Below are 14,714 nucleotides of genomic sequence, written 5' to 3' on the forward strand. Positions count from 1 at the left end.
TGCCCACAATAGCAGGCAAGAATAGACACGAACGGTCTTGCACTGGCAGAGCGGCCACGCGTGACGGATTGTCCTGTCGCGATCGGTTGCAAATCTCGGGAAATGGCAATTGAATGTTGGAGGAAGCGGGAGAGCTTTTCAGTGGCTTACGAGTAACTGGAGTTCCCCATGGCCCATGGGCATCTCGGGTTGCTGATACTGTACCCCGCTCTGGGCTCTGACTCGTTTGGTGGGGGGACGGTCTGAGCCTAAGCCTAAGCCTAAGCCCGGCTGGCTCTGGGTTCCCTCGGCCTCTGCTGCCAGTGGCATTAATGCCAATACTCATCCTCCGGAGAAGCCTGCCAGTTAAAGAGACCTATGAGAATTCATTTCGTTCATCTGATTCATAGCCGTCGTTGGCCGCTCTGGTGAACCTGCACCACTGCAGCCAAACCCCGAACTCTGCCCGGCCACTTGTGCACGTCCCTATCAATGTGAGAACTGCTCCACACGGTTCAATTTTTGCCATGACGCTTCGGGATGCAATCATACCCTCTCCGTCATCTTATGCCATGCGCATTATCCGATTCCATCCCGATGAGGGATCTTTTGCGGGTTTTCATCTCAGTTGGTGACACGTTGAGACAAGGCTCTGGCTCTGTGACTTACATCAGCACTATCAAGTGACTTGCGTGTCCTTCTGATTGCGTACTCACATCATCTGCGTTCCCTCATCCCTGCGTTGCTCTTTTCCGAGCTTATGAACAGGTAAGACTAAACAGACATCTTGGTGTGGCTGTCGCAAGAGGAAATTAATCCGAGCATCAATGTACCATCTGCTCCGATGTAAGATCCTGCACGTATCACTTAGCTTTTGCTGTGCAACTGTAGATTGCAAGGAAGGGAGCGCACCGGAAAGCTTTCAGCAATGCCCGCAGTATAGCGTTCGACATCTTCAACCAACCCTTGCACGCCTAAATCCCACTCGCGAAGGTCCCTCGTGGGTCCACGCAATTCGACTCCAGGAACGGTCTCGAAAATGATCACTCCTGCAATTTGATCAATCTCTCCTCGAAGACGACCTTGTTCCACCATCCGAGCGGCGTAGTCTTCAGCTTTCTCCGCTGCTGTCTCATCTTTGCCATCCTTGAGACCCAAAATCTGTCCCAGTGCAGCTGTGGTAATGTTCTCATACAAACGACTGGTTGCGAGCAGGTTGTGCTCAATGACTGCTTTGCTCAACACTGTGCTTCCGTCAGCAGTTTTGGCCAACTGGTGAGGAGCAAGAGTCGCTGCAAATGCTTCGACTTCCGTGGGTGACAGTAGCCGGTCGAGGAACATATTCTCCAGTATGCCGTATTCCTCAGTCTCAGTGGATCTCTCATCCTTGTACAACTTCGCCAACGTTCGACTGCGTTGTGGGCCGGCAGGTGCCAGAATCGCCGTCTTTATGGCCGCTGAAAGAGCTCTTCTCCGGTCATCCTCGTCGGCGATGCTGTTGAAAGAGACACTCAAATACTCTGCAGATGCATTCAGGAAATCCCGTCGAGAATCCAGAATCCGTGCTTGTGACAATTGGTAGTGAAGTCTGAGATCCGGATTGTCCTTCAACACCGGTACCGCAGCAGCAGCATTCTTGATTTTATTCAGACCAGTCTCCGCCGCCACAGTATCGTCATCCTCCAAGTAGTTCCTCACAATACGGATCCATGTTTCGACTTTCTTGCGATCGTCGACCTGTCGCTGGGTCGAATCCAAATTGATCCCCTGTAGTGCTTTTGCTGCTGCGCTGTATTCCTCTTCCGCCTCATAACCCCCCGCCAGGATCTCTCGGACGGCGGCATCTTGTTCCTCAAAAGACGCCAACTGTGACTGGAGCGCTTCGGCGAGATGGGAGCCAACTGCGACTTTGACCTCTGAGGCAGAGGAGGCGAGAGATTGGATCAGGGTTGTTAGGAGTGGACGGATCGTGATTATTCCAAGTGACGAGGTCAACAGAGAATCAGTGTATGTAACGAGATTAGTAGCATGTTGTTCAGTTGAACGAGAGGGCGAAGTCGTCAGTCGTGAAAGTAGGTCGGTGTATGTCCTTGTCTTGACTGCCACCGAACTATCTTCCACCGACTCCAGTGCTGCGGTGAGTTCGGGCGACGCCATTGCTGGAATCGGTCGCTGACTCAATTTGCTTTCCAGATCTTCGTTCGCAGAACTTGAGAAAGACGAGTGATTTTGTGTCTACACAGGATTGAGCAGGCTGGTCGTAGTGAATCGCAGGCAGTCGATTGTCACGTGAGGGCTTGGGCGAAACAGTAAGTGGTGATTTTATGATCCGCCGTAGCTTCTACTCGTACAACTTGAAGTCAGGGGTGATTACTTCCTCCCCGATGCTCAAAACCCTCCCCAACTTGAACCAGGATGTCTACGTAGTGGATTCCAGCTGAATGGATCCTGCAGTCCGAAGATGGACTGTTGTGCCATCCCAGAGTACATGTCCGGCCCAAACATATGACGATCGTGCATTGCCAGTTGATAAGGCAGGCTCTGATCAACTAGATTCATTGGCAAAGACTCCGATGTCGAGAAATCGTTGGTGTTGATATCCATTCCAGTAGTCCACTGCCCTACATCAATGCCATCAGCAGGAGCGCTGCTTCGACCCAGGATCTCTCTGATCGACGAAACGATCTTCGGAACCGCCGACGTTTCTGGGGGTTCTTCTGGAGCTTTGCTAGCTTCCCACGATGATAGAATCATTTTGGCGAAAACAAGAAATATAGGACTCCCCACATCACCGAGGAACCAGGCCCAAGCATCGAAATTCTCACTTAGGACCTCCCAAGCTTGTCGACTTTGGTTGTTGAATGGGCGTGTTCTTAAGTCCTGAGCAATGCGCAAATATGCTGGAAATGGAAAGTGCAATTTATGCAGCCATAGAAATCCTCTCGTGAGTGGCGAGGACATGATCTTCGTGTCACACTGAAGCATTCTCAACGCATACGAAGCTGCAATATCGCGATGTGTCTGTTCTCGAGCCACGGATGGGTCGGAATGCTTCAGACAGTGTAGCACGAGTTGAAACTTGGCAATATTTGCCCGGGTCGCCCATATGGTCATGTAGTGAAGCGCATTTCCCTCATCGCAGTACTTGAAGTATTGCTCCTCAAGTTCACTCTCTAACTTTCCCAAATCCACCTCTTCCCGTGGAGAGTTTCGAACAACGTGATTTAGAGCAGGGTTCGTGATATCAAGGTGCATCTCATTGTGCCGAATAAAATCCCCAAGCTTGCACCGAACAACAGCGAAGAGTGCATCGGTTGTAGTTGTTTGGATTCGTGACATGGCCGGAAGCTCCTTCATTTCGGGCCGAAGGTCAGAGTCGTTCACATTGAGAGGAACCCTGCAATCCCAGGTAGGCTCTAGTGTTACGATCCGGTGACTTGTGGTTTCGCAAACCCGAGTATCGAACAATACCAGCGCCCACCACAGTCTCCGGCGCATTTCTGCCTCGAAAGGGGGATGTTGTGACAAAGCGGCCTCACTATAAAGAGCCATACGCTGTGCGATCCGGACTGCACAACCAAGGATAGTGGCAAGAGACTGAGGAACAGTAGTAAGCCGGGCGGACACCTGTCCTGATCAGCCAAACGGAACAGTAGTCTTCTCTAGTTATACTCACGAGGAATAAAAATAATGCTGTTAGACAATCACGATCATCTGTGCGCAGAAATCCACACTTCAATAGTGCTTGTTGACAGCCATAGCGATATCTCGTCAAAAGATCGTCCTGGGGGCCAGAAAACATAGTTTGACAATCTTCAGACCCAAGACTTGCCACGGCTGTACAGTATATGCTAAACATCAGCGCTTCCATGGTTGGAGCTATAGTACTCATGTTGCTGACCGCTTCAATGATGCGACCTTGCAGGCTGGGAACATGAGTGACCTTGAGCAATGGATTGACATTGTCAAGATAAACCTGCCAGAGTTTGAAGATCTGGACGGGATCAGGGTGTAATGCGGACAGATCAACATTTGTAACACGTGAGCCAAAAAGCAATAATTCATCATCTCCAAATGATTGTTCCCACGCCTTCTTCATAATGGCTTCACGCACTTCGTCTTGGGAGGAATCAGAGTCCTCACCTGGATCTCTGAACTAATGCAACGGTTAGCCTCTATACAAAGGTGGAGACCATGGCAAATTCCCCATACACCTTGGCTCATGGCATGCCAAACATTCCTGGATAAAATTAGCCAACTTCTCGCGAGATTTCTTTCCCCCGCGCTTACTTTGGTTGATATCCTCCATCGGATTTGATAGTAGTCGAGGGGGTGGAGTTCCTTGTGTCTCTGGTCTCTGGCATCTCATCACCAGAATTCCAGGCATGCTGTGTATTGGATGTATCCGGCCTCGGGGCCCAATCTTGATGGAGTGGTTCAAATGGGATGTTATTCGCTCTGAGCAAGTCCTCATACTTGTGGAGGTGGTCCAGCAGTTCCCGATCACCAAATCTTCGTTTTCGCTTCCTCTGAGTAAGTGTCGACGGAACACACTGTACCCGGGACTTGACACAGTTGGAACATGGAAATTGACGATCGCATTTGACCTTCCGTTGCTGACAGAGCACACAGGCAAGGATCCGGTGTGGCTTGACATGTGGTCGAAACCCATGCGGATCTGAAGGGTGACTTTCCGTTAATCCAGACGCGGTTGCCATGCCTATGACTCGGTGGCTATTAAAGATGCACCCCAGTACCCCTGTCACGCTTCATGGGAAGCTAAAGGAGGTGCAGTCGATACTAAGACTATCAGGAGTGCACGGAGAGACTTGGGTGGAACGCGCGATACTCAATGTTGGAAGGTTTACAGTGGATAGTTATGGTATCTCACAGAACCCAATATCAGGCAACAGTGCGCTTCGGGCATAAGAGTCATTGCTAGATGCGAGAAGCGTGGTTGTAAGGAGGATGTTGAGATGTCAGGCCGCCTCGGGCTTTATCAAAGGTCCGAACTATGGAACGCACGTTGAGCCGAAGTCAGCCCGATACCGACGGCCACTTCCAACGTTGGTCTTACATCCAAAAACATCTGATCAAATCTGCCATTTTTCTCAAGTCTGCTGCCTGACGAATATGGTAACGACCTGAGACATGACAGAGGAAGACATGCCGTTTCATGCTCCATGGATCATGTGCTTCATCTCGACCAGAGGTGATTCCTAGCCCTGAGTCGGGGATTGGGAAAGACCGAAAATGACTACACAATATCAACCGAAAACGATCACTACTAGTCATGGCTATCTATCTAGGTAGGCGATGTGTTGTTATGAGATGCTATCTATCAGCATATAAGACTGCGTGCCCTCAGCATAACATGGGCACATGAGCACAACTTTCAAATATATCAAAACCTCTAAAATGTCTCCTACAGCCTCGCCCAGTATGGATAATGTGACAGAGATGACCACTTCCGAGAAGGCACAATCTCTCGACCCAGTCGATGAATATGAAGATGCTGAAAAGAACTACAAGCCCAAATCGATCAAGTTTTTGTCTATTATGATTGCCATGTATATGTCATTTTTCCTTGTCGGATTGGTCAGTACTCCATCTCTCACAGATCAACCTTCTTCAAACAAGGAACGCTCAGCTTACAAAATTGTGATTCAACAGGATCGACTAATTATCGCAGCCGCCATTCCGCGGATCACGGATGAGTTCGATTCCATACAGGATATTGGTTGGTATGGCAGTGGTTACATGTTAACCGCTGCCTGTTTTATGCTAATCTCTGGACGTGTTTATCAGCTCTACTCCACGAAATGGACCTTCCTAGCTTCAGTCGCGCTGTTTGAGGTGGGTTCAGCAATATGCGGTGCTGCACCGAATTCCACATCTTTTATCATCGGACGTGCTATTGCTGGTCTGGCGTCTGCCGGCGTTTATTCTGGTGGGACCATGATCATACTTCCACTCGTCCCTCTCCGCAAGCGACCTGTGTTCACATCATTTTTCGGCCTGGTATTTGGAGTCTCGTCCGTCCTGGGACCTATCGCCGGTGGTGCTTTCACTGACCATGTGTGAGTTGAATCTTTTCCAACCTCCTAAAACTCTACGGCAACATCTAACAAATATAGCTCCTGGCGATGGTGTTTTTACATCAACCTTCCGATTGGTGGTGTCACGATGCTTGTGATCTTCTTTTTCTTGCACATCGAGGCGCCCAAGAGGGAGAAGCTCAGCATTTTCAACCAGATCAAACGGCTTGATCCGATTGGGGTATTCTTCTTCATCCCATCGATAGTGTGCCTAACTCTGGCTCTTCAATGGGCAGGAACCACGTACTCATGGTCAAATCCGAAGATCATCGGCCTCCTCGTCACATTCGCTGTTCTGTTCATCTGCTTCATAATAGTGGAAATCCTGACACCTGAGACCGCCATGGCCCCAATGCGAGTTGTTTTGAACCGTTCTATGGCAGGTAGCATGTTTTTCATGCTCCTCATCGCCGGAAGCATGATGTCCGCCATCTACTACCTAACAATATGGTTCCAAGCAGCCAAAAGTCTCTCAGCGACCAAGTCTGGCACGTATACCCTGCCGTTGATCCTGACTTTCATCGTCATCGGGATCGTCAGCGCGGTCGCAACCCAGAAGATCGGGTACTACATACCAGCAATGTTTATCAGTGTAATCCTCTGCTCGACTGGCGCCGGCATGCTCTCCACGCTTTCTGCAGCTTCGAGTCCGAGCGCCTACTTCGGTTACCAGGTTCTCTACGGTTGTGGCATCGGGTTTGGGTTCCAGACATCAATGTTACCAGCTCAGAATGTCCTGTCACGTGCGGACGTCCCCTTGGGCATGGCGCTTATGTTCTTCATGCAGCAGCTTGGGGGCTCTATCTTCATCGCCGTGGGTCAAACCATTTTCTCAAATCGTCTTGTCCGCGACTTGTCCGGCATTGGTGGCCTTGATGCCACCACGATTGTCAATACAGGGGCCACAGACCTTCACACCTCTGTGCCAGAGAACCAACTTCCAATAGTTATTGACGCATACAGCAATGCGTTAACTCGGGTTTTCCTCTTGGCTGCCGGGCTTAGTGCCGCTATGATTCTCGGTGTTTTGGCTGTGGAGTGGAAAAAGATGGACGGGAAGAAGAAGGTGGTGGAGCAAGAAGTTGGAGGGCAAAAATCTGTCGACAGTGATAATGGCAAGATGGCGGAGAAAGTAGCGCAGGAGTAACAGGAAACTTTGGTTATATAGTCACACACGATCTAGGGTGACAAATCATTCAGCGAATTATGTAAGTCGTCTACTCAACTCAACTATATTCTCAAACCATTTTACTCCAATCCTTGTTACTGACGTGTGCCACTGCCAGATCCACGCTACCATTCATTCCTTCCCACGACCGATGAAGCCCTCTTTTACTTGAGATGTTTCTCGTTGACCAATACGAAGCGATATCTCGGCTTCCCGGCCTCAAAGTCTTGCAACGCCTTATTCGCATCCTGCATGGAGTAGTTGTTATTCCAAGTGCGAATATCCTTCTTGACAAACAAGTCCAACATCTTCCTGATGTCATTGGGCGAACCGATCATACTACCGGCGATCGAAACATGTCTGCCGATGAGGCTGAATGCCGAGACAGCAGGCAACTTGTCCTCCGGGGCACCGACCTGGACGAACTTGCCATGAATACGCAGTAAGCGCAGATATTGCTCAAGGGGTAGCTTAGGACTCGAGACCGTCGAGACGATCAGGTCCAGTGAGTTGCCGTGCTTGCTGACCCAGTCCTTGTCCTCGTCTGTGGCGATGAAGCCCGTGGCGCCCATCTTCAGTGCGTCCTCTTTCTTGGCGCTCGACCGTGAGATCGCCACGATCTGCTCGCACCCCAGTGCTTTGGCGCCGAGGATGCCGAAGTGGCCCAGCCCGCCGATGCCGATGATGCCCACCCTCTTGCCAGGGCCGGCGCCGTGCTCGAACAGTGGCTTACACGTCGTGATACCGCCGCACAGCATGGGCGCGGCGTGTTCCGAGGAGATCTCGTCGGGGATCTTGATCACGCAGCTGCTGTGTCCACGCCAGTAGTCGGCATAACCGCCCATGGATTTGCTGCCGTCCTGCCATTTCGAGGCGTACGTGCCGACGTTGTGCGGGCAGTACGGCGCCCAGTCGTCGGCGCACATCTCGCAGTCGCCGTTGCGGTTCTCACACGCGTACGACTGCGCGCCGACGCCGACGCGGTCGCCGACCTTGATGCCCTTGACCTTTGAGCCAACGCGCACGACGTGCCCGACGATCTCGTGACCCACGCATACCGGGTAGCTTGTCGCACCCCAGCCGGAGCGCAGCGTGTGCAGGTCCGACCCGCAAATGCCGCAGTGTGTGATCTGAATGTCGATGTCCTCGGCCTCGTCAAATGGCTTCGGTTCGAATTGCTTCCACACCATCTCGCCCTTCGCCGAGTTGGCGTCCATGCCGAGCCATCCTTGGAATTTGTAGTCGGTTGACATTTTTTGGCACTGGGTTTTGTGTGTATGTAGTTAGGGGTGTTGTAGAAGGAGACTCTCAGGTATTTGGCTGCTTTTCTTTTGGAAGAAAATCGTGAAGATGGGCAAGAGACTTTACAGTGTAGATCACATATATCAGATATATATTCTCCAAGAACAATGACGAAGGAGTGGCGTCCGAAAATATACTTTCATTGATCTACATGATTGACCCGGAGATAGAAGCATTCCTGCCGAGGTAGAAAAATCGGGGTCTCTCGATCCACATTTATTGTTGCTTGAGGGTCTAAGTTGTGGACCATTATTTTTTCAATTCTCCATTGACAAGGTTTGATGGAGCCTTAGACCAATTGAGCTGCAGCAGGCGATGACAATTCATGTCGTGAATGAGGTACGTTTGTTCCAGAAGAAATGTTATGGGGCGATTGACATCAGTGAGGTTTTCCAGAGGTAGCGTTTCGCATTTTGTGTTATTTGATTGGAAACAGGGGTGAGAGTTTGGAGCACAGGCAACGTCATGACATAGACCAAAAGTTTAAAATGCTGTCTGGTACATAGTACCTTACCCTTTGATTGTGGAAAAGCTTGATAAGCCTGAATCAGTACTTTGAGGTCGAGTCCGGGATACTAATCTTGGTCGTGGTCACTGGAGGATTTTGTTTCAATATACCCAGGGATGTTGAGCGGTTTGAGATCAAAAGGCAGTCGATCTCATTGAAGAACTTGCAGACGTCCAACACTGCAATGTCCCTTGATGGGTGGGTGGCTCTCAGATGAAGAACGTGAAGTCGATCACAAAGTCGATGTTTGTTTTCTCAAAAATAAGGTGAAAGAACTTCACCTCGAATGTTTTCCTCCATACTCCCCCTGCACCATTTGGTCCTTCATTAAATCTCGGAGCGAGGTGTGATCTTGACCATTAGAGGCTGCTTATTGGCGACGAGACCGAATATCTTCGTCTTAGACCAATCCGGAAGCTGATGTTCTGCGGCAGCAATATCAAAGCTATATGGCAATAACGGTCAGCTCGATAAGGCAAGTCGGGAGAATCTTGGGACATACTGCCAAAGGAGTGTTACGAGGACCAGACGGAATTCGGCATTGGCCAACCTACATGTTCGGAAACAAGTTAGCCATATATGTTCCATGAGTAGGTGGTGGCGTCCGAGAAATATCAAGATGGGACAACATACGCTTGGCCAGGACAGTTTCGAGGACCTGCTTGGAAAGAATTGATCACTCCGCGTTGATCGTTTGCATACTTCCCATTCATGCCTTCTTCCAGCCAACGTTCGGGGACGAAAGCTTCTGCATCCTTCCAAGCTCGGGAATATCGACCTGCTGTCCAATGGTAGACACCAACTAAGGTCTGGTTTCCAAAGTTAGAGAATTGACTTGTTGGTAGGTTCTGTAACTAGCCAAGTAGGACAAGGTCGCAGCATCAGTATCTCTCACCTTTGGTGGTATGAGATCACCATTTATGATATTTCCTTGAGCATTTGTGATTCTCCTCAATGTCTCCGGACCAGGAGGCCATAATCTCAAACCCTCTGTGAAGACGGCGTTGAGATAACGTAATGAATTGACATTTGCGAGGGTGATATCACTCTTGCTTTTCAGCTTCGAGCGGATCTCAGCTGTGACCGTTGCTAATTTAGACGGATTTTGTACCAAGAAATATGTCGTTCCCTATCGATTAAGGACTTTTTGTCAGTTCATAAGACATTTGCAAAGGATTGATGACGGAAAATGACAGTTGGTTGATCTGTGGACGTTATGGTACTCACAACCATGGCAATTGCTATCGTATCAAACCCACCGATGATGGAATCAGCGGCCAGACGTGTAGCTAACTTTCGGTCGATACCATTTGGTCGATTTACGTCCTCAAACACGTGGGACAATCTGTATGCAAATCAGGTTCAATACCCACAACTGGATACTGGAGCCACGTTGGAAGAAGACACTAACATATTGTCATTTCGCTTTTCAGACGATTTCTTGCTCTGTTTCAAGCGTCTTTCAGTCTCCGTTACTGCTGGAAGTGGTGGAGCTTCACGCCTCAAGAAGAGGAATCGTGTCAAAGCACTAGTTTGAAATGCGCAACCTATGGCAAGTCGCTTGAGACCCAGGACGAGTTCTCCATGCAACGGTGGAAGCTCCAGATCCTTGCTGCAATCCAAGATGACTTAGTCTCACCCAGCTGGTATATTTGGAGTCAAAAGCACTTACAGGCACCCGAAGGTTTCCCCCGAGAACAAATCGCCGATTATATCAAAGGCAACACATTCATAACAGTGGGCAATGTCGAGAACAGCTTTGCCCCCATTATCTCTCACTTTGCGCTGCAGGTGCTTTAGCAGCGCTGAGATGTTACTGTGCAAGATATTCTCGTTCCGTCGTACAGCCTGGTCATTGATCGTTGATGCCAGAATCTTGCGGCAGACCGCTTGCTGATCATCATACGGATTATCCATCAATCCATGTTGAAAGCTTGGTGTCTGTGGAAAGGCCTTTTTCAATTGTTCTTCGCCTTTCCGCGTTTTATAAATATCGTTCCAAGCCTCTTCCGTGACATAAGAGAGCTCATTTGGGCCAACACGCACAATCTGATGAAATCTTGAATGAGCCCGGTTTACTTTGCAACGATGGCTAAAAGCCAGCCATCCGGTATAGCCAGACCATTCGGTCATTCAAGGATGTTGACTTACGGGACCGTACATCTCGTGATGAGCTGTGACTTTGTGCACCCACTCTCCACGGAGGACGAACCAGATGCGAACCAAATTGGTGGCATGGAAAATCTTTGATCCCGGGTACTTGCTGAGAGGATGGAAGTACAGTCTATACACCACACCCGTTGCAATCCATCCTATTGCCTAGACTCGCGAATTCCGCTGTGTCAGCACAATTCATCCGGATTGGATTGAAGAAGCCTGGACGAAGCTGTACCAATGTCAACGTAGCAGATACCAAGTGTGAAACCTGACCGAACATTTCGTAAGTTGACAGGATACCTTGAATGAACAAAAATACTATATGCTAAAAGCCGTGGGACGGATGCTTGCAGAGATGAATGTCAGATTTGACAGTATGAGAAGAGAAACTTGACGGCTGCCCGTGAGGCCACCCATGATCTTCAGGCGCCATGAATCACCCAAAACTTGTTGGACAGGTTTTGAGGGATCGATCAGCGGCCATTATAAGCGCACCAGACAGCAACATAAAGTATGACTTCAGCGAATCTGGACACCCATAATCAAAAAGAAGGATGACCAGCCTTGGAAGGATGTAGTTAATCAGGACCGCAAGGCTACCCTTTGCCTCGTTTTCCGTACTTCCGGGGCACCGACTCCGGCCAAGTACTTAGGTACCTAGGTAGTGGCAAGCCGGTTCTCCAGTCCCTGTACCAACCTAATTAGATACTTGGAGGCAAAGGGTCTTGACAACTTCGGATATATACTTCACGGCACGGACGGAAAACATCAAGCTGATCGTTTGTTCCATCACTGGTTGGTGGTTAGCAAGGATAGAAGCCTCAGAATACGAGTGAAAACGATTCATGATAGGCTGCTATCGATGTCATCCTTTTGGCTACATGCATTCCGCGACTCCTAGCGGCCACCTCCCAGGCAAGCGACACAGGTTGGGTGATTTCCAGAGCTTCAGCATGTCAGCTAACCTAACATACCCTATACATATCAGTGTTTGCGCTTGGCGTGAATGCCACAGAACAACGTGGAAATCCGGATACACAAGGGTGTGCTTCTTCTTCTACCAGGGCACGATCACCAATTCTCATTCGATCAGTCAAGTCTCAATAACACACAGTACCATTACAGGATCTCTACGTGAAACCCAAAGCTCAATATAACTCGCGCCAATGCTCTTAAAATCAACGAAGAGGATGGGGAATACACCTGTGAAGAATGTCAACGGAGTTTTAACACATCACATGCTGCTGTTCAACATTGCCGACACGCTGCTGTGCATTGTGGCGAATGGTGTGAACAGTGCGAATGGCTCTTCGTCTCTCCTCAAGCATATCAGGCCCATTTGAACAACTCTTCTCGTCACAGACCTCGTTTGCCTCAATGCCAGGAATGCGATCGGGTGTTCAACACCGAAAATGATCTCCAGCAGGTGGGTTAAAACATGTTATGGTTGTGCTCACCTATTCGTATCCGCTGACCTGTTTCACCAAACAGCACATGCGAACACATCTTCCTCAAACCATTGAATGCTTTGGATGCTATAGAAAGTTCCGGGAAAATGGCGCCATGTTCATTCATCTGGAGTCTGGGGCTTGCCAAAGCGGAGTTCAGAAGAGCCTTATCGATTGGTGGATGCGCGATGCCTACAACTGCAGGCACTATGTCAGAGATGGGAGCCTTCCAATTTCGTATATCTGTTTAGGGTGCGACCGGGACTTCAATGTGCTGTCGGGGCTCTTGCAGCATCTTGAATCGAATTGCTGCCAGGCAGACGTCGACGATGTGATGGAAGATCTCCGAGACGACATTGAACCGCTCGTTCTTGACCACATTCACTCTTGATGATTTACACCCCGCGCGTTGCTTGTATTTTCGTCAAGGGTGGACGACACGGGTTCAAGTTGTGCTGTCGAACTGTTCAGCTGTATTTTTAGTGTTTCGTTTCTGTCTGGGATTGACAATTACTGGGACGGCGCCATGAAGCCGAAGGGCCAGTCTACAGAAATTCGTTTACTTTGCCAGCCAGAGCCAGCCACCTAGGTATCTTCTATGCCTCAAGATCAATATTGCCAGTGTATAATGGTAAATGTCCAGTTGGCGGAGGTCCCAGGTGGGAATGGGAATGAATGGAGCTTTCCAGCTGGAGGTCTTTCCGCAGGTGAAATACCTAGATACAAAGCTAGTATGGGACAATACACATAAATAAATTACGCAGATCCCGAGCATCTCTCCACTTCACCTCGAATTCGAATCATCATGCAACAAGTTCTCAACGACACTCATTCAAGTCCACCAGTGTCTATAGCTTCACCAGCGTCCTTTTCCTGACCATCTCTCTACGAGCGCGCCTCTCTGTGCCACTTTCCGACTGCGACTACCTCAACATCCACCAACCCTCCTGCCCTCTCTCCCACAATGCGCACCACCCTCCCACTCCGCGGCCTGTAAGTCCAACTCAAGCCCGGTCCATCGACATCCTCTCTCACCTGCCCGGCAAGGTCCTTACTCGAGCTCTACATTACTAACCACCTGTCAACCCCGCAGACTCAAACGCTCGTCCTACTACGACTCCGACTACCGACAATCCGCAGCCCTCATCCGTGCCCGCCGACCATACCTGGTGAAGAACATCCTCACAGGCACAGGAATCATGCTCTTCGCTTTCGGCGTCTGTACGTCTCTTCCCATTCTACGCTCCACACCCTCTGGTCAACACCTCTCTCTAAATCTCACGGGAGGATACAAAAGCAACTAGAAATGAACCAACATAGCTAACCCTCCCATCTAGTCGCATTCACAATCCGCGCCGTCGGCCAGGACACCTTCGACGACGTCGTCGTGCCGGACGCCCCACAGTCGAGCCAGACGGTTGCGCCGAAGAATCCGCAGGGCCAGGTGAACGGGATGAGGTCGTGATCCAGAACGAGAGGACCCAGAAAGGACCGTACAAAGGGACCTTGCGGCGTTTCCCCCGTTTCTTTGGCTTCGTGTTCTGGGATCTCCTTTCGCGCGCACGTCTCGACTGATCGATCGACCACGAAGACCGGAGGGATAGGAGCAAGGACATCGTGTGCTGAGGAACGTCTGCCGGACGGGTCGAGAGAGTGATGATACTAGAAGCACGATCAACACATCCTCAACATCATGAATACACACGCCTCAGCATCACATCACAACACATCACGCAAAATCTCATTCGGCAGCACGGATGAGAAACGCCACATCTGATTGACTCACCAAGACATTTCTTGATACCGGAATACTTACATATTACTTTTTGAAAACATCCTCTCTGAATAAACCCCATGTACGATATGTTTCCAGGGAGGGTAGCAGGTGGATTTCAGCATGGTATTCACGGCGTTCGTTTGCTGTTCCAGTGAGTGCCTGGCGAGTGGGAGGGCCAATGCGCTGAGGAACAACCGGAATTAGTGGAAAGGAATTACTCAACTCGCCCATGGATGGTTACTGAATGAAATGGACGACCAGAAAGTATCTAGGTAGT

General features: G+C 49.8%; 6 protein-coding genes across 6 annotated transcripts; 2 read left to right on the top strand and 4 right to left on the bottom strand.

Moving 5' to 3' along the window:
• Positions 1-846: 846 nt before the first annotated feature.
• On the bottom strand, positions 847-2,136 carry LTR84_012684 (uncharacterized protein; the record flags this gene model as incomplete). The annotated part of the gene is made up of 1 exon (XM_064856201.1): positions 847-2,136. The coding sequence occupies one exon, from the start codon at positions 2,134-2,136 to the stop codon at positions 847-849; it is 1,290 nt and encodes a 429-aa protein (XP_064708101.1).
• Positions 2,137-2,367: 231 nt separating this feature from the next.
• On the bottom strand, positions 2,368-4,697 carry LTR84_012685 (uncharacterized protein; the record flags this gene model as incomplete). Its single annotated transcript, XM_064856202.1, has 4 exons — positions 2,368-3,606; positions 3,656-4,135; positions 4,192-4,219; positions 4,270-4,697. The coding sequence occupies 4 exons, from the start codon at positions 4,695-4,697 to the stop codon at positions 2,368-2,370; spliced, it is 2,175 nt and encodes a 724-aa protein (XP_064708102.1).
• Positions 4,698-5,397: 700 nt separating this feature from the next.
• Positions 5,398-7,224, top strand: LTR84_012686 (uncharacterized protein; the record flags this gene model as incomplete). Its single annotated transcript, XM_064856203.1, has 2 exons — positions 5,398-6,059; positions 6,117-7,224. The coding sequence occupies 2 exons, from the start codon at positions 5,398-5,400 to the stop codon at positions 7,222-7,224; spliced, it is 1,770 nt and encodes a 589-aa protein (XP_064708103.1).
• Positions 7,225-7,409: 185 nt separating this feature from the next.
• Positions 7,410-8,498, bottom strand: LTR84_012687 (uncharacterized protein; the record flags this gene model as incomplete). Its single annotated transcript, XM_064856204.1, has 1 exon — positions 7,410-8,498. One exon carries the CDS (start codon positions 8,496-8,498, stop codon positions 7,410-7,412), a length of 1,089 nt encoding a protein of 362 aa, XP_064708104.1.
• Positions 8,499-9,382: 884 nt separating this feature from the next.
• On the bottom strand, positions 9,383-11,218 carry LTR84_012688 (uncharacterized protein; the record flags this gene model as incomplete). Its single annotated transcript, XM_064856205.1, has 8 exons — positions 9,383-9,500; positions 9,558-9,605; positions 9,689-9,864; positions 9,951-10,184; positions 10,283-10,400; positions 10,467-10,667; positions 10,728-11,104; positions 11,207-11,218. The coding sequence occupies 8 exons, from the start codon at positions 11,216-11,218 to the stop codon at positions 9,383-9,385; spliced, it is 1,284 nt and encodes a 427-aa protein (XP_064708105.1).
• Positions 11,219-13,624: 2,406 nt separating this feature from the next.
• LTR84_012689 (uncharacterized protein) lies at positions 13,625-14,125 on the top strand (the record flags this gene model as incomplete). Its single annotated transcript, XM_064856206.1, has 3 exons — positions 13,625-13,653; positions 13,754-13,881; positions 13,998-14,125. The coding sequence occupies 3 exons, from the start codon at positions 13,625-13,627 to the stop codon at positions 14,123-14,125; spliced, it is 285 nt and encodes a 94-aa protein (XP_064708106.1).
• Between the last annotated feature and the right edge of the window lie 589 nt (positions 14,126-14,714).

The sequence above is a fragment of the Exophiala bonariae genome (genome assembly GCF_035927105.1).
Source record: "Exophiala bonariae strain CCFEE 5792 chromosome Unknown scaffold_8, whole genome shotgun sequence".
NCBI lineage: Eukaryota > Fungi > Ascomycota > Eurotiomycetes > Chaetothyriales > Herpotrichiellaceae > Exophiala > Exophiala bonariae.